The sequence below is a fragment of the Dermacentor albipictus genome, chromosome 5 (genome assembly GCF_038994185.2).
Source record: "Dermacentor albipictus isolate Rhodes 1998 colony chromosome 5, USDA_Dalb.pri_finalv2, whole genome shotgun sequence".
Classification (NCBI taxonomy): Eukaryota; Metazoa; Arthropoda; class Arachnida; order Ixodida; family Ixodidae; genus Dermacentor; species Dermacentor albipictus.
Genome location: NC_091825.1, coordinates 30,856,474 through 30,880,514, shown reverse-complemented (window position 1 = coordinate 30,880,514; position 24,041 = coordinate 30,856,474). Strand labels below are relative to the sequence as shown.

At 46.1% G+C, this 24,041-nt stretch overlaps 1 protein-coding gene across 1 annotated transcript in view; it reads right to left on the bottom strand.

Moving 5' to 3' along the window:
* Positions 1-1,117: 1,117 nt before the first annotated feature.
* The window catches only part of LOC135913825 (uncharacterized), a 76,432-nt gene continuing 53,508 nt past the window's right edge, over positions 1,118-24,041 (bottom strand). Inside the window, exons 6-8 of the mRNA XM_065446515.1 lie at positions 20,141-20,227; positions 16,155-16,205; positions 1,118-3,038 (exon numbers count right to left, since the gene is read on the bottom strand). Of these exons, the coding sequence (XP_065302587.1) occupies positions 1,302-3,038; positions 16,155-16,205; positions 20,141-20,227 (1,875 nt within the window). The 3' untranslated portion in view covers positions 1,118-1,301. The remainder of the gene's footprint in view (positions 3,039-16,154; positions 16,206-20,140; positions 20,228-24,041) is intronic.

The following is a 24,041-nucleotide window of genomic DNA, read 5'->3' as shown; positions in this document are numbered from 1 at the left end:
AAAAAATATAAAAAAGAAGGTTCTTGATCTCGTTCGCATCGAACGCGGCTGCCTCGTCTCGTTTCTGCGACACCCCCTAGCTTTCGTGACCCCGAAAGCGTTCCATATTTGCAAATCCTGCTAGTCGACACTGTAGTTTTATCCAATCAACATAATGCCAAGTTTTCAAGAAGCAATCCAGCAAGGGCACCACGTCAGGAATTAAGAGTGAGTGCATCTGGCATTAGAACGAGACTTCTTGTAATGTTAGGCGAGTATGAAACCCTAACGAATATTACCAGAAAAAACTAGGCTGATACGACCCCGCTGTACGATGAGTAGAATTGCCCAAGTCGGCAGTGCAAACAGTTCCACAGTGCCGCAGTGCGGAGGCCACAAGGGCCATGGATCACCAGACGCCTACGCGTGACTTTACTAACCGCATTTTTCGTTTCTCGATTGTGTACGTCGGCAGGTAAAACGAGTGTAACTCGAAAAAGTGATGACATTGCTTGAATGACAAGCTGACAAGTTAGTTTCCCCTCGTTAGGCTTCTTGCATTGGAGCATATTATGGGTTCGCAACTCGGTCAATTGCCATCTTAGACCTCAACCAACTTGATTTACAGGCACTTTTGGACGAAAACCGAATTTATTACACGAATAACGCGTACTTCCTTTTTATTCAGCCTGTTCTAAAAGAGTTGAACACGAAAAACAGCAGATATCATTATCTTGGTTTCATCGTTAAAACAGTAGGAAGCGGCACTATGAAAAGCTAAAAGTTGCCAGCAGTATATATCCTCAAAAAGTAGAGGATGCATTAGATGAGGCCTCCAAATTAACTCGCGCGTAAAATAACGCACCGCATTTACGTACAAATGTTTCAGTGAACCAGTAAATTGTGACGACGCTACAATTTGTGAGACATGTGGTAGCGCATTTAATATTGCTATCTCCTCTCCGACTTATTTTCATGGTAGTGCTTGCTTCAAAGCGTGCAGCATAACCCTCCTTCTTCCTCTGTGCTGAAATAAGTTTCTCTCATTGCGACGGCATGACGCCAAGTTCACTTCCTCAGCACCTATTCGGGTTATTAAACAAGCTGCTATCACCACTTCGACACAAAGGAGTAGCCCTTATTACAAGAAAAGGTAGCCATTCACTTTCATTTGCTCGATTTCACTACTTGCATAAATATATTCTATTACAATAGATATTAGTTGAACAACTCAGATATAAGAAATCAAGAAAAAAAATCTGACCTAAATGAAATCACTATGCGCGCACGGCAATGTCTTGAGCGGTAGCAACCCCGCTTTATCAATCGGTGTCATGCTCTTGCATTTTCTCGCCATAACCTTCTTCTACTGAAAATGTTCCAGTCAACATTTCGGAATCGTGCGTGCCGACAAGCCCGTCACATTTTGATTCCTTATGCTGTGTGCGCCCGTCAATGGCGTTGGCTACGTCGGTAGTGGCGCCATCCCGATCGGTTCCGCCGCTGACCCCCGTAATACCTCTCTGTGTAGCCTGCGCCATAAAGTTTACCTTTGGTTTTGGCGTATCGTTGCTGTTTGAATTCTGGTCATTTTCAGACGACATGCGTCCGCATTCTACCGAAAACGTAGGTTTTGATGGCAAAGGTAGGGTGCCGTGAGAAGTAGACGTCGAACCGCTGTAATCGTCCGTGGCACAGACCTGATCCTTCGCTTCGTCACTTGCTCTCGCTTGGTCAAAGTATACTCCCTTCGCATCCATTTCACGAAGAATGCCACTGCCACTGGTATCAAGATGCACTGAAGACGGTGGAATTAACAGTTCGGTATCTTTCACCAAATCAGTCTCGGTATTCTGTAGTACAATCTTGTGAGAGGTAGTCGATGTACTTGTAGGCGTTTGTTTTATGTGACATCCACTTACGCTGTTCGGATTGAAGGAATTGAACGTCAGCGATGTGTTGTGCTTAGACATGTCATTGGTAGGCATGGGTACTAATGCACAGCTAAAACCGTCTGACGTTGTCAGCTTCTCATCAGAGTTGCAAGGATTTATCACTTCGTTCACAGTGGTCTCCGGGGCAGATTGTGCTATGCGGAGTCTCTGGTCAAATGGGCTTGTCGGTGTCACTGGTAGCGCCTTATCAACTGCTACAACGTCGCACGCATGATTAGATTCCATCAGTTGTTCCCAAATTTCATTATGCGAGCCCATCTCAGAGGCACCGCCATCTTTTGGCATTAGTAGTTTGTGCGTCGTCATAGTTACCTCAGCATTCGAATTCCTGCCAGTTTCCGAGCCACCAGTAGTAAGCACCGGCCTCTTTTCGGGTTCCTGAGTTATAGGATCATGTTGCCTCTCGTCGAAGTTTTCCTCGTCACTTAAATTTGTGGGTGGTGGCATAACCTCACGCCGCTTTTCCCCAGATTTTGGTTTCGGTGCTTCGGTAAATGCCTGCTTAACTGCGTGGCTAGCAGATCCTTCTCTTTTCAGTTCAATAGATAAACTGCGTGCCTCTCTGCGTGGTTTGCGTGTGCCACCAAAAAACGGCATATTCATGGCGTCGAAGCTGCCTATGCCCCGACTCATTCGCTGCGACAAAGACGACTCCGCCGGCTGAGTGCCGCCCTTGGGCCCATACGCGTCCCCTTGAACCCAGACGTAAGACACGCGGTTCTTGTTTGGCACAACTTGGAGCGGCGCTTCTTCAGTCGCGTCGTTGTAAGCAGAGCGTATCGTCTGAATCGTTGGCTCTAACCCGTCGGCGAGTGGCACTGCGGACTGGGGCGCTGTATCTATAGAGCGCCGCGGGGATATCGTACTTCGTTGCGGGGCCATACTGTTCCTCGGGGAGCGGTACTTCGCCAGCGACGCGGGGTTCTGTGTTGCCAAAGAACTGGACCTTTTGCGCCACCCGATGATGCGGTTCCAGGTACTCATGGTGTCTGCTTGAGGAGCGCTTGTTTCTGGCCCAGTTGTCATTACTTCTGGCGCTATAAATGCAGCGCCGCTTTCCAAGGTGTCCAGATAGTCCCCGTATATGTAGAGAAGAAGGAGCACCTGCGAATGATTTCATGTATAAACCACGCAGCAGCGTGCAATACAAAACGAGAAAACAGCAGTTAAGCGCTGAAATTTGTTGCAGTTTGCCGTTCGCAGGGGCAAAATACCTCGGGCTACTTGCAGAAAGCTTTTTAATATATCTAAACTTAGCGATCTTTACAAAATTTACCTCTGACTGTTTCAAATGACACTAAAAAGCAGTGAGCGAACTTGACATTTAGAAGAAATGTTTTATTTTTCATTCTCTACACCTTACTGCACGGAAACCAATCACGCTAATCTTTATTAACAGCGGGCAACTTTAGCACTGCTAAGATGCTGCCTGCAAGTGCCCCAGTTCTTTCACACTTATTATCAGCACGCAATTTGCTGATAGGCTTCTATTGTCGACACGCTTCTATTGTCAAAGTATACCATCGCAAATAGCATGCCCCCACAAATGGCGTGCTGTTTGTGATGCGCCTTAACAATATCTTCTACTGTGCACTAGGCACATAGCACACAAATTAGTGACTATTCAGTTAGAACACAGAAATGTTAACAGTGTACATACTGTACCGGCTTGATGCGAGGCAAAACTCACAATATATGTATGCAACTCAATTATAAATGAAGTTCACAAATCATTTCTCACTGTTGTACAATTGGCAAGATCTCTTGTTTCGAACACCGAAGAATATTTTGTTAAACAGCCCTGCGATCACGTTGATGTTGATCACGTTGATCAATTGATGTTTATAGTATTCCCACAAACGCAAGCGTCACGAGTATGGCAGCCATAATTGCAAGAGTCAAGGTATGGTTGCAGGTTGTTGCGATAGCGCAGCTATAATTCAAAGCATTTCGCTAAGAGATCCAAAGCGAGGAATGGCCGAGGAATAAGTAATTGCCAAGATTGGTATTCTGTAAACGTTAATTACCAAGAATGACGGGTGCGTATACACTCTAAAAACTAGAGAGGGTATCGCAGGAGTGAAGCGGCCGATTTACTTCAAAGCGCTTTTTTACTCTCTCAAAATGTTGAGTGGAGTGAAATGCATTGTTCATTCCGTCACCAAGGAGAGAGTGAAATGTGCTTGTCACTTTCCAATTCAGAGAGAGAGTAGAATGCCCGTTCTACTCTTCGGCAATAGAGAACAAAATGTAGCGTAATCATCTGCTTCAACTGTAGGAGGCTGGCCCCGAACCTGAGGATGTATCACTCACGCACGCTGACCAAAGAAGAGACCGTTTTACTTCTAAGAGAACAGGCAGGCACAGTTCAAAGGAATGCGTAGCGAGCGCTCTGCTTTTTCACTCGGAGTTGCTCCACCGCGCGCGCGCTCAACGTCGCGGAACAACACAGCACCGGAGAAAGGGGATCCGTTCAGCGAGCAGCAGCGATTGCCATCCAAGGGAGATCGGGTGTCAGCCATCTCGCGTCGCCGCGAAAATACGACAGTCATTCGTTAGATATAACAAACTCTCCACGGTAAGGGAATTCTACCTTACGGGCACATTTTCTGTATATGACATGCTATCGCCAGGAAGTCGTCGCGATGCTTAGCCGACGAAATTGACAACGGACTAGGCATACGCGCTGTGTCTCTCCATGTCAATCGAAAAAGCCAGTCGTCGCGACAACTGCGTGTGATTTTATCACTTGCCGCTATCCGTAAGAGCTTTAAAAATCGCAGACGCTGCCAGAACCATGGTATGTTCAATAAGACGGGGGGGCAAGAGAAGGCTTAAAATGGTTTGTTCGCCAGCCCATGATACCGAACTTATGCGGAGCGTGCTTAGCGTGCGTTTTGTGTGTTTGAATTTATTCACTTTGGCAGTATACGTGTACGGAACGCTGATGAATTAAGGAGTCACATAACAGAAGGGGTCATTTTGCTGGCGGCATGCTTTCGTTATAAATAAGCTGCGCGCTTGAGGGTGTCTTGCCCGTGGGTAATCTGCGACCACTGAAGTAACGGGCAGCGCCACTGCTAGTTAGAAACTTTGCCACAGGCATTCAGCTGCATGCTGCAAGAAGTCAGCTGGGTGCGTTATTTTGAACTTATTGAAAACGAATGAGAAATTCATGTTTGATGCTGAATATCATATAAACCCCATTTAGGCGATCTTGCGCGCGACAGCTACAAGCGATGCGATGGAGATTGCTGTCGCGTTCGCTCGTCGCCTACAAGTCGTAGTCCGAACGAGCGACGACTTTGAGCGACGCCTCCCCGGTGTTGCCGGTATGGGGGCTGCAAAAACGCGTTGAAACTAGAGTGGCGCTTGCTTTAGTAACTTAAGTTGATGTAATTTACTATAAAAGGTAGCATCAAATATTTCCGCGGGTCTTGCAGTAGGTTCATATCCTTGCACGTTTAAAAATTCAATCGTTTGCTTTGTTCCGCGCGACAATCGGTAGTATTTGAGCCCTGTACATCCAGTTCCGGCTTCGCGCTATTGGCTAGTCACTCATAGCACTTCCGGAAGACGAGGGACGATTTCTAGATTGCCAGAACCGAGCGATCTGTTCAAGCGACGGCCCGTTTTGTCGCTCGAAGCCGTCGCTCGTTGCCGTAGCGCACTAAATCGCTCCCATGGTGTTTAGCCCTAAGAATGAACTGTTTTTGCTCTTGTATTGAAATGGTGTAATATATGTCTGATTTTACGTCTCCTGTTACGGTTTTCGAGCACGGTGCGAATCTGAACGGGTGCTTATCTCTACGAACTCGGTGAATTGTCAAGCAGCGAGTTATGCATGGGCATCGAATATAACGGCTGTTGTGTGTAATTACAATTGCAGGGGCGCTTATTGTTTTGGACATGCCCGTGTATTTGCTAAAATGAGTTGGCGTTTCAGTGTTATGTTATATGAACAGCTAAATCACTCTTCCGCTAGGGGTTACAAGCGTAATGTGTGCATCTTGATACTTCATGGCAGATCAAAATGTGTTTATCGCTTTAATACTTTTAGTAGAGAAATAAAGTATCAAAAATAAAATGTAGCTTTAATTCTGAGTTACCAGTCTATAAACTAATAACTGTGGTCTAACTGCAACTTTCACATGCCGTCAAAAATAAAATGCTGGATTTCAAACTGCAGCAGTAGTCGAGTCTGTCAAAATGAACTCCATTGCGCACCTCATAAATGAAGATAAGTTCATGCCTTTTAGTAAGCTTACATGCAGGCCGCAGTGAACTTTCTTGTTATTATTGAAATGTGGGTAAGCTTGCCATAAGAAGCTTTGTTGTTCTTTATTACAGACACGTCCAGTCACATCTATTGAACTGGAGGCCCATAATTTCATTCCAACTGAGCATCATCTTTGCAGATATGATCCTCAAATTATGCTTGAACAGTGGCACAATCAGAGATGGTGTGGGCGGCACACTGGGCACGTGCTTAGAATGTGTCACAAGGGGTGTTTGCGACACATCAGACTAATGTCAGACCTATGACATCTGACAATGGCCAATATTCTATTGATTAGAAGGAGTATTTTAACATTGGTGCCGAACGATGATCACGTTATTTCTTTTTTTTTAATATAAAAATTCAAGTTAGTTTAGCAGTTGACTGTTGCATTCATTTTGATTTTTCAGTAGGAAGATTAAGAGCTAAGTCTTTCTTTTAGTGCCATGACTTTGACTGTATTGATGTTTGCACCATGCGCTCGTGTTGACTTTTGCACACGATATTTTTCAGGCACCCGCTTTATTAAACGCAAGAAGGCAGCTGCCAGGACACAAGAGCCAGCCCAGCGCGACTTCACGAAGTGCAGAGGAGCGCACGCCAAAGAATCAGAATACATTGCCTTGCAATTTGGACGAGAAAACTAGAATGTAGGTATGTTGGGTGTACCATTTCACTAAATGCCAACAAAATAAACATACACTTTGTCACACCAAGATGAAAATTCTCACGTCCTCTAGACAGTCATCTTAACCTGGTATACTTATGTAATGTCGATGGGAAAGTCAAACTCAAGTATGCTCTATAGAGACACACGCATAGTAGTGAGTGCCATTCTAAGGGTAGAAATGTGTTTTAAAAAATTCTGATTAGTTTTGTGAGGACTGCTTTTTGTCTTGCCTCTCAACAGATATATCCACGTGATAAAGGAATACTGGTACATTAAAATTGCATATTTAATGGCTTTTAATGGCTAAACTTGAACGCTATGGCTTTCATGGCAATGTCTCCTCTCTTATACGTTGTTATCTAGAATACCGCCAACAAATAGTTGTCATAAATGGCTATCACTCAGATCCCCTACCTATCTCCTCAGGCGTCCCACAAGGTAGCGGTCTAGGCTATTTTTTTATTTAATACGTGTGTGAATGACATTGTTAAAATTAACGAAAGGGTGAAATTTATCATGTACGCTAAGGACACCAGCGTATTGATAGGTGCAACGATATTGGTGACCTTGTCGACGACGCCAATTTCATGTTAGCAAAATTAGATGAATGGACACCTAGCAATAGCCTCCTGATAAATGAGAATAAAACGAACGCTGTTATATTTCGAGCTAAAAACAAACAGATATCAATCAGAAAACTTATCTCAACAAATGCCACACCTATTGGGATTACTTACAGCATTAAAACATTAAGTGTCACTTTTCATGAACATATGTCATGGGATGCTCATGTGGATAGCGTGGCAAATAAACTTGCGCAAGTAATAGGTTTAACATACAGAATGCGCCATATACTTCCACAGCAAACAATGATGTTAATCTATATTTCAGTCTTTTCCAGCAGAATAAACTGCTGCCATCTATTATGAACTGACACAACACAGCGAAACTTAAACAGGCTTCATAGGTTGCAGAAAAAGTTCCTAAGAATTGGTGAAGGCTTGCCCTAGCACTCACACACACAGCATCTTTTTGACAAGCAAAACGTAATCCCAGTTCCCAAATTGTTCGACTACATCTTAGGCAAACCATTTAAAAACGAAAAAATAAATAGTAGCTCCTTTTTGCAACGTTTAGCTAACCTACAGGAAAACTCTTCTGCCCGCTTGAAACGTAATACTATGCCCTGGAAAGTGAGAACTTATAAAACAACGTATGGTCTAAAGGCACTACGGAACAAATTACCCAGGTTACTTAATAGATTAAATAATGAACACGTTAAACTTGAAGATATAACATTCAGAGTACTTTGACAGCATTTTAACAAATTCTAGGCAGTTACTTTCTTAACTTTTCGTTTCTCCAAACGAAGTTTTTCTTTGCCCCGTGATCCCTAACAGTGTACATGGCGAGGGAATGGTTCCGCTTTCCCTCTTTAAATTTACAATGTGTGCTTTATCTGTTTTGCTTCTCTTTACAGTCATTGTATATGTATTACTGTTATTTCTTGCGGATAAGTGAAACTGCATTTATGTTATTTGTTTTGTGACTACCCCGTAGTTGAATGTGATGTTTTATTCTATGAGTGAACTTCCAATTTGTATTTCTATCTTGCCTTATTTTTTGTGTACGTTACATTGTGCGCTCGGAATGTGTAATTTCACTTGTGACAATGTATTATGTCTTTTTTGTCGTTTGTAGCTGCCCCTTGTATGGGGGACCTACGGCTCTGTCAAGCTGTCATTCATGACAGCTTTTACTGTAGGTCTCCCGTGTCGTGTACGGTTACGGGACACGAATAAAGACATTATTATTATTATTATTATATTTTTTAATGTAATACAATGACATTCGCATGCTTGTCGTTATGTTCTCCAAGGAGTACAATATAATAAAAGCAATGACTTGAAAATAAGCAACCCATTCCGCCATTTTAGGAAGCAAAAATAGAACATATAATATTTCAAGAGCCCTCCTGAAAGAAATAAAACTGAAACCAAATCATGAGTTTTGTGTTTCGGCTATCTGGTGGAAGACTGTCGAACTCTGTCTTACGTGGCGTTCGGCCATGGCTTCCAACGCTGCCGCAAGTGATAGCATCGGGTTTTTATAGATGCTACCAGAGTCCTTTCATGTTTTTCTGGTCACGAAACTCCGCCGTCACTCTATGGGAGTGGTTCATATACTGCCCAAAGGTGCCGCGACGCGGCGCCACTGTGCCACAGAGGGCATCGTTCGCGTACCGAAATGCGTGCGGAGTGCGAGGCGAGCTGACTGATCGGGTGCGTTCTGTGCGTGTGCTGTGCTATTTTTCGAGTGTTGGGCTGTTTGGTTGAAGTGGTGGGGTGGGACAACGATGCCGAACACGTGTTGCGTGCCTGGGTGCCGTTCCGGCAACAAGGGCACGACTGAAAACGTGTCGTCGTTCTGTTTACCAAATAACAAGGATCAGCGCGAGAAATGGAAGCGGGCCATACCGCGGCAGGGAAGTGGCGGTTTTAATTTCGAATCGAAGTATACACGTGTGTGCGCGAAACACTTTGACGCCTCGGACATCGTCACAGCAAAGGGGCGAGCTTCATGTCCAGCAGGGGATGGTAGGAAACCAACCAGTTGAAGCGGTACCAGCTAAAGGGACGCAGTAGGTATCACGATTATCGTGTAAAGGTGACCACTTACAAAAAATTGCGATGCTGATGATGTAGGAGAATAAGGGTGTTGTGAGATCTGATCAGGGCATTGATGACAAAACACATTTGCTTTATGCTTTGTTGCAACCTCAATTTGTGTTATACCAGGATAGAGTAGTTCACAGCAATAGCGCCCTTACCCCGACCATCTATGAAAGGTATAGCATTAGAATTCCTTTAAATGCAAGTGTTAAAACAGAATAATATGCATTGTTTTATTTTCCATTGTCCTTTAGTCTTGGCTATTGGTGGGCTACAATTCTTCAATTGCATGTACTTTTAAGTCTATAAGCTGCTATGAGTAAGAAGGTTATTAGCACACTGTTAGCTACATTTGTATTGTGATTTGCTGAGCAAGTTTTGTTTGCATGTTTAAGTAACAGCTGAAGAAGTAGAAACGTGGTATCTCTAACAAGCCATTTAAAAAAAATTGCTGTATTTGTGATGTGGCTACTTGTGTTCGTTGAGCAGCGTGAATAAGTGCTGGGCTTACTGACGCTTCTAAACGACTGCTTGCTAAGGCAATTGCCTAATTACAGCTAGTTTCAACTGTGCAGGTCCTAACACTTCAGGTTCGCATTAATCCGTTGTTAAAAGCCGCACCGAAGACATTTAGTAGCGAAGTTCGTCTTGCATTAATTCTACCTAAATCTTATTCAGAAATGGCATCGCTTCGCAAGAAATCTTAAGCGCATGGAGCAGCTCAGTTCCCTTTTCTTTGTCATTAAGTATTCGACGGTAGCAGCCCTTTGCAATAGCAATTTCATTCTTTTGATCTCGTTATAAGATTCTGCCCACAGAGTCCTTCTCTGCCACAGTTTAACAGAAACTGAACAGCTGTGCTCGGCGAACAATCTGGCGCTATGCGCAACCGAGAATTGGCGCTTACTCATCTGGTGATAAGTGGGACCACTGGCGTTTTGTTGCGAATGCGCGGTGTTTAATTTAAGGCCAATATTAAAAAGCGGAGCCCACCGAAGTGTTGAGGCGAACGGTGATGACGAAGCAATCCGGACCGAGACCGCCCGGCCGTGTACAGCGGACGCATTTCGACGGGGGCGAAATGCAAAACACCCGTTTATTTAAATTTAGGTGCATTTTAAAGGATCCCAGGTGATCAAAACTAATCCCGAGTCCCCCACTACGGCGTGCCTCATAATCGTATCGCGGTTCTGGCTCTTAAAATTCCAGATCTTTATTTTTTTCGGTCTGAGACCGCCGCAAGCTCCATGTTATGAGCGGCTTTTTTTTTTCTTTTTCGTCCCGTGCGCTCATATCATCGCAGAAGACACGCTCAGGCAGTAATTTAATTATATTCAATGTTAAAAATAGTTACGTGAGAGTAAAGCGATCGTTGAGGAAGTTGAGAAAGCTAGAATACCGAGGCTGCCCCACACACAACCACAGCGGTAGCGGCGTTCGCATGCCTTCTCATGCATGGTTGCGCCTCTAGCGGCGGACGCTGGAGCTATATGAAACTGAGGCGGCAGTTTCGTGACCAGAAAAAACATGAAAGGACTCTGATACTACGTAAACTTTCACGACTGTGTGTCAAAAATCTCTTTTGGGAACAGTGTTACGCCATGTGTGGAGAGCCGAGATAGGCATGAATAGAAAGTTGAGTCTCCAGAGTACATACGCTGCAGCGACATTTACGATAGACGCCATAGTTTTATCACAGCTACCGCTGTTGTCTCGAAAATCGAGCACAAATTTTGGTCATTTCCATAGGCTTCAATTGCAGAATTTTTAACTGCTCTGAGAACAGACTGCTTGGTTGCCACAGCGTGATCATTGCATTTGGCTCGTGTGGATTGTCTTCCAGAACATGTCTGTCGCTTGCCTTTTTGAATAATCGACCTGCAGCAATTGTTACTCGCGAAAAACCCGGTCGTTCCATTGAAAACGCGCTAGCTTCGTGCCGGAGCAGCTTGGAGCGCTAGTTGGTACGTGTCCAGAAAAGCTGGATATGCTAGAATTGTCAGCAGCCGAGCTGCGAATTGGCTACTTTAAGTTTAGCTGTAGACCAGCGTTTGCTAAACACGTCAATACACATAGGAGCCGTTGAAGATGCGTGGTGAAGTCAGGAGCAAAAACAACAACGTAGTCAGGATAGCACCAGCACGTGTGTCGCTCCAAGCAGCGTAGAATTGTGTCCATCATACGCTCGGAAGCTGCCTGCGCATTACAAAGTCCAAAAGGGACTACATATATTTAGTAAAAGCCGTCAGGTGTGACAAAAGGTGTCTTCGGCCAATAGGCGTATGCCATGGGTACTTGACAATTTCGCGAGCGCAAATATAGAGATGAAACTAATTCTGCACTTTTTAGACTATCAATCGCGTAGTCTTATCTCGGGCGAGGGCAGATGTCCTTGTGAGTGATCTTGATGTGGCGCCGGTAGTACCCACTAGATCACACGAAACCATCTGTTTTCGTACCAAGGACGACACTGGATGCCCATGGATTGTTAGACGGTCGCATCACTACGCGGCGAAACACGTCGTCGACTTGTTCGTTCAATACACGACATTCTGCAGGAAATATACGATACGGAGGTTTCTCGCAATGGCGGTTGTGACCGAGTGTCAGTCCGATGAGCACCAGTTGATCTCTGGCCCAGGGAAGATTGTCCTATATTGAAAGGACAAAATTCTTCTAAGAGGCACGAAAGCTGAGACCGCTGGACCGGTGTTAGGTCATCGGCTATAGAAGAACCGAACACATCACTGGGCGATAGATCATACGTAGAAACAGCAATGAGCGCTCTGGAGCTAACACAGTGATGGTCAACGGGCCCGTCCAGAGCGTGCGCGTCCTTGATCGCTTCTGCATTACCAAGACAATTGAGGGAGAGGGTTGCAAACGAAAATGGTGTTGGAGCCATGTGTTATGTTCATGGTCGCAAACGGTAGCAGCCGTTTCCCGAGGGAGAAAGCGGTCAGGTGGAGACAGAAGTGCAACAGCATCTGAGATTCCGCTGCAGTACATGGGCACGACCGTTGATGCGTTCGGAGGAAAGTAGGAGTCGGCCTTGAGAAGTAGTTTCCACGAAAGCGAAGAAATATGGGTGAGCGGCAACTCTAACAGCGGCGAGAGTTCTATTTCGGCCCGTGCGCAATGGACAACGGCATTGTGGCGCCAGAGCAAATCCCAGCCGAAGATAACGCAATGAGAGCCCGATCAAATAATTATGAATTCTATGGGGTACAGAACGTCGCCAATGAGAACACGAGAAGTGCAAGCGGCTAAGGGGGGGACTATTCTGAGCCCTGGCTGTATCGAAGGACAGCCCAGAAAAGGCTATCGTGACTTTCCGATGCACACGGCAAAGCTGAGCGTCCATAATACATACGGCGGCTCCTGTGTCCACGAAGATGTGCGAACACCTTCAACACTCACTTCGATTACGTTCGAGGGACTGCGTTGAGGACTTTCACATTTCGACGTTATCGCAGCCCTTGCTTTTCGGACTGCGGTGATTAGTTTTCCTCATCCCGAGTGACGGGGCGATGTTGCATCGGCGACAGAGCGAGACGGCGTCAAGACGCGAACTGCAGGTAGTTGGCTTCGGTCGCAAAGTCGGCGAAATAGCCGACTAGTGGACTTTATATGGGCGGTTGGGTTGGCTGGTCACGGGTTGTGCGGCGCTTGGCGGCTGCACACGATAACGAAAACGTGCGATGTGACCGACGTAGCCTCACGGCAAAGCCTATTGGCCGGTTATCCGTAGAAAGCCACAGGTTTGCCGGGGTAGGTCCTATCCACATCACTGGACGCATTGTAGGGGGCGGCTGTTGACATGACTGTACAACGGGGGGCAGTCGGGGTCTCGGCACGAATCGGCAAAACAGAGAGGCATACTTGGAGAGAGTGGTTGGGTCCATGCCACAACTTCAGCGTAGCTGAGTGGTGCAGCCACCGGGACTTATTGGGGGGAGGGGGGGCGGCAATGGCTTCAGCGTAGTTTACTGGAGCAGCCACAGGAAAATGATGGCGGTGATCTAGTAACACCTGGGCGATTTCCCGCGCGATCGCGTGATGGAGCGGAGGCAATAATTTCTAGGCAGGCTGTTGTATACACGACGGCTGAGCGAAGGTCATAAAGAAGAATTAGCGTGCAACTTCCCCCAGGACGAACGCTTTCATTTCTGCAAGCAGCGCCAACTGGTCGGAGATGGTAGCCAAACCAGCAGTTTGTTCGTCGAGCGATGAAGACCGACACGTCAACGAGCGCTGCCTGCGTCGCTCCTTTTCACTTTGGCATAGAGTGACGATGTCGTTAAGGGACTGAAGATTCGTTGCAAGACGGGTGTTGAAAGCATCGTCCTCGATTCCTTTCTTGACATGTCGGATTTTCTCGGACTCCGATCTCGTCGTGTTGACTTTCTTACACGAGTCCCCAACATCGTCAATGTAGCTGGTAGCACCATCCACCACTGGTAAAGGAGTTTATTATTCTGCAGCGTTTGAGGCCAACCGTTAAAGCAAGCCACGGGCTCCCACCACGAGCGACATTCGCCGAGCAAAAACGCTGAAGAGATTGACCCCCTAGAAAGTGCTAGAGAGGATGGCCTACTATAGCGCCCCTGTTCTTCGCAACAATAGTCAAATACTTCTTTATTTGAGTTTTCCTAAATATTTCAGTATGCATTTGACTTGCTTGTGCAAGCAATGTCGTAGAGCGATTTTAATAGCAGAGCTGTTGAAGCTTTCGTTCTACCGTGGAGCGTTACCAGAGAACTCAGACCAGCTGTGCGCCGCCTCACAGTGCCTAGCAACCACCAGTGAGAGCCCCGAGCAGCGTAACCTTCTCGAAACCCACGCGCTAAGGGAGGAGTCGTGACGTGACAGGCGAGTAAAAGATTGCGCAGGCTTGGCGGCACCACTCTCAACTTCCAGCGTCAAGCCCGCCGATACACGGGAGGAGAGAACGGCCGATTCCACCGCGAATTTCTGGGCATCGAGTATGGGCACAGCTGTGACCTACAAGGAAGCTCGGCGCGCTGCTCAGCGGGACTACAATCGACGTAGGAGAGCCGATCTTGCCCATCGCTCCGAGTACGCCTACGACAAACGCCGTCGCCGAGCCGAGGATACCGAGTTTTGGGCCAGAAACAATGAACGCTGCCGACTGAATGCTCGGCGCCGCCGGGAATTGTTTCTGGGCTTGCGCGTCACCGAGAACTTCCAACGCCAAGCCCGCAAATCCATGGGTGGTGCAAGCGGCCGGATTCCAGCGCGAATTCCTCGGCATAGTGTTCGGACACAGCTGTCGCCTCTGTGACCAGCTCTGGTTCGAAGTGAACCTCTCCACGGCGAACTCGGTGCGGCAATTTGAACAGAAGAGCTCTGCCTTTCAAGTGCTGCGCGAAGCCTTCCCCGACACCACCGAGCACGATGACCACTACGATGACGGTCGGACGTCAAGGACAAAGACCGTATCGACGATGAAAACGGCTGGTGCTGAAGTACCATACATAATAAATTTTGATGCACGTACGTGCGACTTGGCTGCAGCTTGTATGGCTTACTGGCCTAGCCGTGTATGACCTCGCAAAAACTTGACGAAACTTAGCAAACCTTGGCGACACTTAGTATGAGCATAGTTAAGCCATACGTACCTTCGTAAGACTTAGTAAAGCCTAGCAATACTTAGTATTTACCTACCCGAGCCATGTATAACCTCGCAAAGCTTATCATAACAAACCAGCAAACATTGAATTCAAGGGCAACATACGGGAAGTTACTTGTATTTAATAAATGAATTAAAGAAATGAAAGTGGATGAAAAAACTTACAGCAGATGGGGAATGACAGAGGGGGTTAACCCCCTTTCTTCTTGTTTATTACATAACGAGGGTCTCGAATACGGCAACATTGATGCCTTCAGGTAGCATGTGTGGGTTTATTGACCAGTTGCCTTCATTCAAAAAGATCACATACTCGTGACGGCTGCGGCCAAAGGGATGCTCCACATCCATCGCCAAGGTTTGTGAGCGGTGGCGCTGGCTAACACTCCCAGGGTTATAGTAGAAAACATAAATACCCAAGAAAGAGGACGGGGAAACGGCGCCGCGGTAGCTCAATTCATAGAGAATCGCACGCGTAATGCGAAAACGTGGGATCGTTCCCCACCCGCGGCAAGTTGTTTTTTCATCCACTCTCATTGACATTATCATTTCTCTAATTCATTTATTAGGTACAAGTAATTTCCCCTCTCTTGTCCTTGGTGTCAACGTTTGATGGCTCCTTATGATATGATGAATAAACATCAGGTGCCTCGCTTAACCACCTTTCTTCTCGTTTCTCGCAAAACTTAGTACAACCTCGCAATATTTAGCGATACAGGAACTAGCTCCTATGTGACCCAGCCTTGCACCGCTAGTGCAAAGTGCCCATATTCTTTGTATTTAAATTGCCTTGCTGTGTCAGAAGAACACTTCGTATAATGCTCTTACCGCTCCTAATAACTGAGATCTGGAAGCTTAGACGGGGCAGTGTAGTTGACAGTAAACCAGCACTGATTCTCTGACAGGAGACTGAATTTGCTCATACGTACGCATTGTATTTCCTACTCACCTTTAACACAGCAATTCCAGTAAATCCGAACGCGGCACCCATGGGAACCACCTGGCAAGACATTAAGAAAAAAGTGAAGGAAGGCTCATTCCATTGCAGAATAAAAACAACAAATTCAATAAACAAACCGTATTACCAATACATTGAAGCATAAGCAACGATTATATTTGGAAACGTTTCATAAAGATTGATCTACATAGGTGAATAAATCATAAAAAAATTATTTTCCTTTTTTTTTTGCAGAGAGTCGTAGACATTGGGACACATGTTATTCCTTCAGAACAAGCCGAGCGAAATGTACTCCAGAATCCATTTTCTACTGAAACATAAATTTATGGCTTTTGTGACGACAGGGCGGTTCAAAAGGATAGAAAAGTGCAAATACCGGTAATTTGTGTTAAATTTTGGTTTGCTGCACTAAGGTCATAAAATCCCACCATTGATGGCGGAACATTTCGTGTATCGGTGTCGTTGAAAGTTGACAAATTGAGAAGTTATCTTTACTACATGAGACGTTAACATATAAAAGCTAGTAGCGACTTGACATAGGCATACGCATGAGCTCTCCCTAAGTTCAATTATTGGGGCATAGGCAAAGCGAAAAATAATGTAACGCGCGAGGGTGCAGGATTGAATCCCGGCCGCGGCGGCCGCACTTCGATGAGGGCGAAAAGCAAGAATCCCCATGTACCGTGCATTGCGCGCAGGTTACATAAAGCCAGGTGGTCAAAATTAATTCGAAGGGTCCCACTACGGCGTGCCTCATTATCGTATCTTGGTCTTGGTGCGTAAAAGGCCAGAATTATTTTAATGGACAAAAACAACAAAGAAAGCACACCACAGTACCCGTTTGTACCTGCCGTATTTTTGTGCTTTTGCAGTTCGTAACATGATATTGTAAGTTTACTAAAAACTAACACCTCGTCCAAACTCACAGCCTGAGACGTTAAGAATGTAGAATGAATATTCAAAGCCTTACGATAGGCAGACTCATATGTCCAGGGACCGTGTTTTCTCTTCGCCTAACTTGCATTTACATATCCTATTTTATCACGGCTTTCCTTTAATGTATTTCTTCATAGTAGATTATTGTAGATTATTCCTTCAATGTATTTCTTCATAGTAGATTATTGTTAGCCGTGCCACGTTTGGTCTCGGCTGCACGCACATTTCTTAAAGGTTCATTTGTTAGGGAACATCGCAATGTATAACTATATACAACGTGGCCTACGTAACTTGAGCCTAACATTAAACATAGGCAAATGTGACGGAGATGTACAGAGCCGAAATATTATTGTTTGCTGTCGCTTGGAGATGTGCAGATAATTTGTTTTCATTCCGCCTAATTAGATTTTTAGTCTTAATTTTTAAACTTGTCAAGTAACCTAATTAGATAAGTGTCACTGAAAAAATTGTAGAGCAACGTGAAAATCTCCCGATACAGCTTTTGTGGCTCAATACGTGATATACAGTAAGGCGCAATTTCTACCAAAAAAGCGAAGAATTTATTGCGGCAATAAATATGTAGATAACTGTACCAAGCAAGTATAGTAGCTTTATCGGCTGTTTTCTCGTACATATTCGCTTACTAAGTTTGCAGTGATACAGTGTGTAAGCTCGACTGAACGAGGACGTGGAAAGAACCACACAGACAAAGACAGTGCTTTCTGTGTGTGTCTTTTTCTTTTTCTGCGTCCTCGTTCAGTCGCTCTTACACATTTTATCACGGATTCAAACAAACTAGCCCACCACCATGTTTTAGGTAAATGAACAATCACCGTGTCACGCACGCACAGGTAAATATTAAGACATCGCGCTCGATGAGTGCGGAAGCTCGTTGTAAAACGCTCAAGTGAGGAATCGCGGCAGCAGCAGCGGCCGAATTGACCTTCCTGCATCTCTCGCTTCAACGCGGACGAAACGTCGAAAGCACAGCGCGTTCGAAGCAATGGGCACTACTAACACTCTGCAAACATCGCAGATCGCTTCGAAGGCCCGCGCGGGCCGCCACTTTGGCTATGCTGCAGATCGCTTACAAGATACGGCGCCCGCAGGGCCGCACCGTAAGCAGCAGCCGCCGCAGAAGAACGCCCCCCCCCCCCCCTCCCCCTCACCTCACGCCTGTGCCTCGCGCACGACAGGACTCGCTTCCGCCCCGCCTTCGTCGCTCGCTTTCACTCGCACACAGCGCATACGGCGAGCGGCGACGATTTTATCGCCCTTGGACTTTATACTCTCTAAAAACTGTTTGCACCCTTTGGGGTGTATATTTGTCGCACAACAATAATCGTCATCCACCTTGCTTGCGTTTCCTTTCTTGAAAACTCGGCGCTCGCTACTTTCCTGTCGAGAATGCTGCGTCACACTGATAACGCGGGTGCCGTTCGTGACCGGGAGGTACCGGGCTTGCAGTGGTAAAGAAAGGAAACGCGGGCAAGACAGATGACGATTATCGTTGTGGGACAAATATACACCCCAAAGGGCGCAACTGTTTTTAGAGTATACGGAACCCCACGGCGACGGTAGAAATGCCCTTGGAGTGTTCATAAATTGCTATCGCAATAAAAGTGTTTTATTCCGAGCCTGAAAGAAGCCCGTAAACACACGCGAAATTGTCGCGCGACTGGCCGGCCGCTCGAAGCACTTTGAGTGTATTCGCGGGATTCTTCCACGCTCGGAAAACGCTTTTGTGTAGCCACTATCGAGAAACAGAACACTGTATCGGCAGTTTTTATGTTGCTGAATAGTTTTTTTTTCATTTACAATTTTCATTTAATTATAATATTCGAGAAATATATTAGTAAGCAAGACTAATTATCTAGTTACGCGGAATGCAAAAAATAAACTGAGAACCTACAAGCGACGGCAAAGAACACTACCTTGGTTCTGACCGGGTACGTGACATTAGCATATTTTTCATGTATGGCCCCGATTTACGTGGGACTCAAGCCTAGAAGGCTAGAAGAATTTTGTATATATTTAGAAAACAAGATTGTGATGCTGGAGCACTTCATCGCTGCCGGAGGGTGTGCTACTTGCAAAAGGCACATCCGCATAAACTAGTGGCATCACTTTTCGTGTTTATGAATCCCTTTGCACTCGCAAAACTGAGATTTCAGCAATGTGCCATGCATCCACTTTCAACAGCAACTCAACACTGTTCTTAGATTAATAATATTGTTTACAATTACAGTATCTTTACTCATGTGGTGAACTGAAAGCTGAACTGAGAAAGGACCAATTAGAGAAGAATGCAGGCGCTTAAAGATAAGAATTCTGTCTGGCACTTGGGGATAAAATATTGCTCTTGAGGACATTTTTGTAACAATAAATGAATAATATTTTTGTCGTATTGCAGTCTACAAAAGTTTATCATCGATAAATCACGGATTCTCGGTGATAAACTATACACAGTGCAAGTTTAGGAGTAAAAAAAAACAAAACTATTTAATGGACCTACACCAGATGTCACGGGGTAGGGAGGGTGAAGAAAGCAAAATGATCAAACTAGCGTTTTATTCGGCGAACTTGTGCCCACAAAAGCAAGTTACACTTCAAGCACAACGATCGGGGCGAACACAGTCGGCGATCGTCGGAAATCTGGTCAACGCGTCGGCTTTCTATGCATCAGTCGTCGAATGTTCCAGAGCAATCGCTGGTACCGGCGTATTTTCAACAAAGTTCTACGCCGTTCCCGTCACGCATACATTAAATCATATTACACAAGGTTCGGCGACAGACAGCTGATGGAACCATCGATAACATTCAAGAAACTTCCGATACATGCGGGTGCGTCCTGCGCTGTGCTATAACATTTGTTAGGCGGTGAAACGTGGTCGCCCGATAAACAAGTACACGTGTCAGTATAATATTATAGATAAGTATACAGCGGGCGAAAAAACAAACAGTGCTAGTTTTACACAATTCCGTCTACCAATAAAAGAACTTCAAAACCAACCGGAGCTTTTTATCAAGCATGCACTAACCGTTCCTCCGTCGCCATTCTGATGATCGGCAGTGACGTTCAGAGGTAGAGAGGTGCCGTTCACAGCCTCGCCTTCTTCGATAGGCGACTGGAATATGAAGCGTGAAAGAAACATAAGAGACAAAAGTGCTTCGTTACAGTGTCTCGCCTTGAATATAAAAAGTGTAGCAGCATCACTTTAGTCAAGAAGTCGGGAAATCCGAAACCTTGTGCGGAAAAAAAAACACGAGACTGTGCACTACACACGTTCTCTTCCAAAGTGAATATATTGAGGAAAACACTGAAAGAAACTTATTCGTGCAGTCCCGGTTGTTCATAAGCAACCAAATAAGTGTTCACAAACACAAAAAAACAACAAAGGCCTTCCACTCTATGAAGTACCATGACCAGCGAAGCTGTGTATGTGGCCACTATAACGGCGAACTGTACCTCCGCCGCGGGTCGCCCCGGCATTTCACCATCTTCGTGATCGGCCCTCGTTTGGGGAGTGCTTGCCGCCTGCTTCACCAGGCTGCCGGTCGGCCCAGCATCGCACTATCTTCGAGATCGGCTCAAGTATGCGGAGTGTAACGCCTGCGTCACCTCTGCCGCGGGTCGCCCGGCATCGCACTATCTCCAGGATACTATTTTTCTACACGTAGACCCGACAGTGAGGTAAGCAGGCCTTAACAGCTACGCTGTAAAAGTCCCAATTTCGCCTGCAAAGGCGGGGCATCGATTGCGATAGGAAATGAGCGTACAGCTATACGAAGGATAGTTTTATCGGGGGTCTGAACTTGGAAACATTCGCTTACTGAACTAACAAGCATATTGTGTCAGCGCACACGAGCAAACATGAACACATCACACTCAATGAGCGCGGACACTAGCTGTAAAAATGGTGGTGCGAGCAACGCGGCAGCAGCAGCGAGCGAAGTGGCCTCCGTGCCGCTTCCGCTTCAACGCAAGAGCGGCGAGCACACACAGCGCGCACAAAGGTGTGAGCGGCCTGCACATCATTTTCAAGATACACTCCTAAAACGGTTGCATCCTTTGAGGTGTATATTTGTCCCACAACAATAATCGTCATCTGCCTTGCTTGCGTTTCCTTTCCTGAAAACTCGGCGCCCGCTACTTTCCTGTCGAGAATGCTGCGTCACACTGATAACGCGCATGCCGTTCGTGACTGGGAAGTACCGGGCTCGCAACGTTAAAGGAAGGAAACGCGGGCAAGGCAGACAACGATTATTGTTGTGGGACAAGATACGCCCCAAAGGGTGTAAACGTTTCTAAGAGTGTACAAAATTTACACCGTTTGGGGCGTATCTTGTCCCACAACGATAATCGTCATCCGTACTGCCCACGTTTCCTTTCTTTAACGCTGCGAGCCCGGTACTTTCCAGTCACGAACGGCATGCGCCTTATAAGTGTGACGCAGCATTCTCGACAGGAAAGTAGCGAGCGCCGAGTTTTCAGGAAAGGAAATGCAAGCAAGGCAGATGACGATTATTGTTGTAGGACAAATATACACCCCAAAGGGTGCAACCGTTTTAAGAGTGTAGCCACGCACACTCGCCCACAAAATATTGCGAGGCGCGCGAGCGCGTGGTGAAACGAGCCTCCTCCCCTTCTAGCGGCGCGCGTCTGGTGTCGAGACCGGTGCCTGCGGGTCCCTCGGGCACTGGACATTCCGCCATTTTCTTCGGTGCGTGACGTAGGCGCGACGAAAACAAAATGGCGCTGGTAGCCCAGTTTTGCTTACGTAACGTGACGCTAACTTGACGTTTCGCCTAAGAAACTGAAATGAAGGCACTGAATGTAGCATTATCAGTAAAGCAAAACAGTTTTCCTCCGCAGTAAAAATAAAGCAGCTATCTCAAAGCGTATGATTATTCCGTCGAAAACGCTTCTCGCTTCCGTCGTGTGCTGCGTACAAGATGTCGTCTGCTTCAATAGCGTGTCCCCTAGGATGCGTGTCCCCGGAAAATGAAAACGAGTCATCGTATGTTGGCGCCAACTCGTTTGTTTTCTGGCTTGAGACAACATACGCGACCTACCAGTGGTGATGCGCGCACATTCTAGGCCACGTTATCGCTATCTTGTGAAACGCAAGTGACTCAGTCCGACACGGCTGGCTGAGAAACGGCTGAATTTCACCGATAGCGTTGCGCGCGCCAGATATATCCACTAGCGCGACGCAAGCGCCGGCGCTTCCACCTCTTCTTCATTTCGCTGGTTCTCGCACCGCGGGAGGAAACTTCAAGGCGCCGTCTTGCGTACATTTCTTTTTATAATTTAGAAAGAGCCCGTTGTCATAAGTTTTGATTGTACAAAAAGGCACTAATCTTGATTACAATACAAATGCAGCAGTGAATAGTGGACAACATTGACGAAAGTTTGCTATGTTCAACCAATATTATTTCGTAGAAAAGCGTTCTTTTAAAGATGATGGCCCCAAACACAAATGCCAACACCACCCGAGAGCGATGCAAATACTATGAGCACACGTTATGAACAAAATATTTTCGCGGCGCCAAACGACGGGGAAAATGTGGCGATACGCATTCCTCTCGGCTTCCATTGCATATGGCTGCTCATTAGCATAATTCGCGCGGCTCGTCGCAGCAACAATTATGGCGGAAAATCTCAGCAATGGCGGCCCAGCGCAACGTCACGTATCGTCAAAATGACGCTTACGAAACAGCCCTTCCTCTGACGCACATCACGAGATATTCCTTCAGCCAATCAGCAAGCTGGCATGGCGCATATCTTGAATCGCCACGACATATTCGCGCAATTGCAGATGCATTGCACTGGCTTCTGCACGCTACCGCTCGCATTCTTTTTGAAGCGCGAACATCACAGTATGAATGAATGAATGAATGAATGAATTTATTTCCATAAATATGCAAGTTTATGGAGGATATAAGGAAAAAAGTTACAAAAGAGCAACTTGACTAGTCCTTAATCCTTCTCGTGACAGCAGCAGAAGTAAACAAACACATGGCAAAAAAAAGAGAGGGTAAAAAAAAACACTAAACGTTCTCATACAAGTGTACATAATGCAGATAGCAATAGAAAAAATACTTAACTCAATAAAAAGAAGCCTATTTACACAGACATTAAAGGCTAATAGGCACCAAAGTAATTTATTAACTTGTTTTTACTGCAAGAAAAGACATCAATACCATCGTTCATTAACTTATTTAATAAATGCGGTAAAGTATATGAGAAGAACCAAAAATCTGCCAAGAACCAAAAAAAATGTATTAGTACATAAAATTTGCAGCTCCACGTCACGTTTCGTCATCTTGATGAAAACGCAAAATTGCATTTTGCAATACTTCCACTTCCCGGCACAAATTTTAAAGCACATGACCTCTCGACAGCCAATCAGAGAGTAAACATGGCGGATGATGGCGGCCGTGCAGCCGCCATGCGTGTCCAGAATAGCACCCCAAGTGTGCAATAATTCCGCGCTTCCTCGCGCGCCGGCGATATCCGAATGTACAGCCGCGAGCTGCCCCTCTTGCGATTGGCGCCATTTGGCGCTGTGGCGGCTTCGACGGCAAAATTTTGTTCTTGCAACGAAAATCAAGAGTTCATTTTCTTCTTGCCTCTCTCTCCTTCCATAGTGCGCGTTTTCTGCCACGCTCTTCTGCGGGGGAACGCACGGGTCGTAAAAAAAAAATGGTGGACGCTTAAGCTTCGCCTTCAAGAGGGGAACGCGACAGCGTTCCCATCGACCCGCCAAGGGGTGTAAGACAAAGCGCTACGGCGCAGGGATCACTTACGAGGCGCCCCGCATCGGACTTTGCGCCCACCTATCACACGGAGAGCGTCGAGCAACGCAGCGTTCGGCGCGGCAACGAAACGTGCGCCTGAGCAAACGGAACGAACCAAAGAACTCGGTGTCTCGGAGG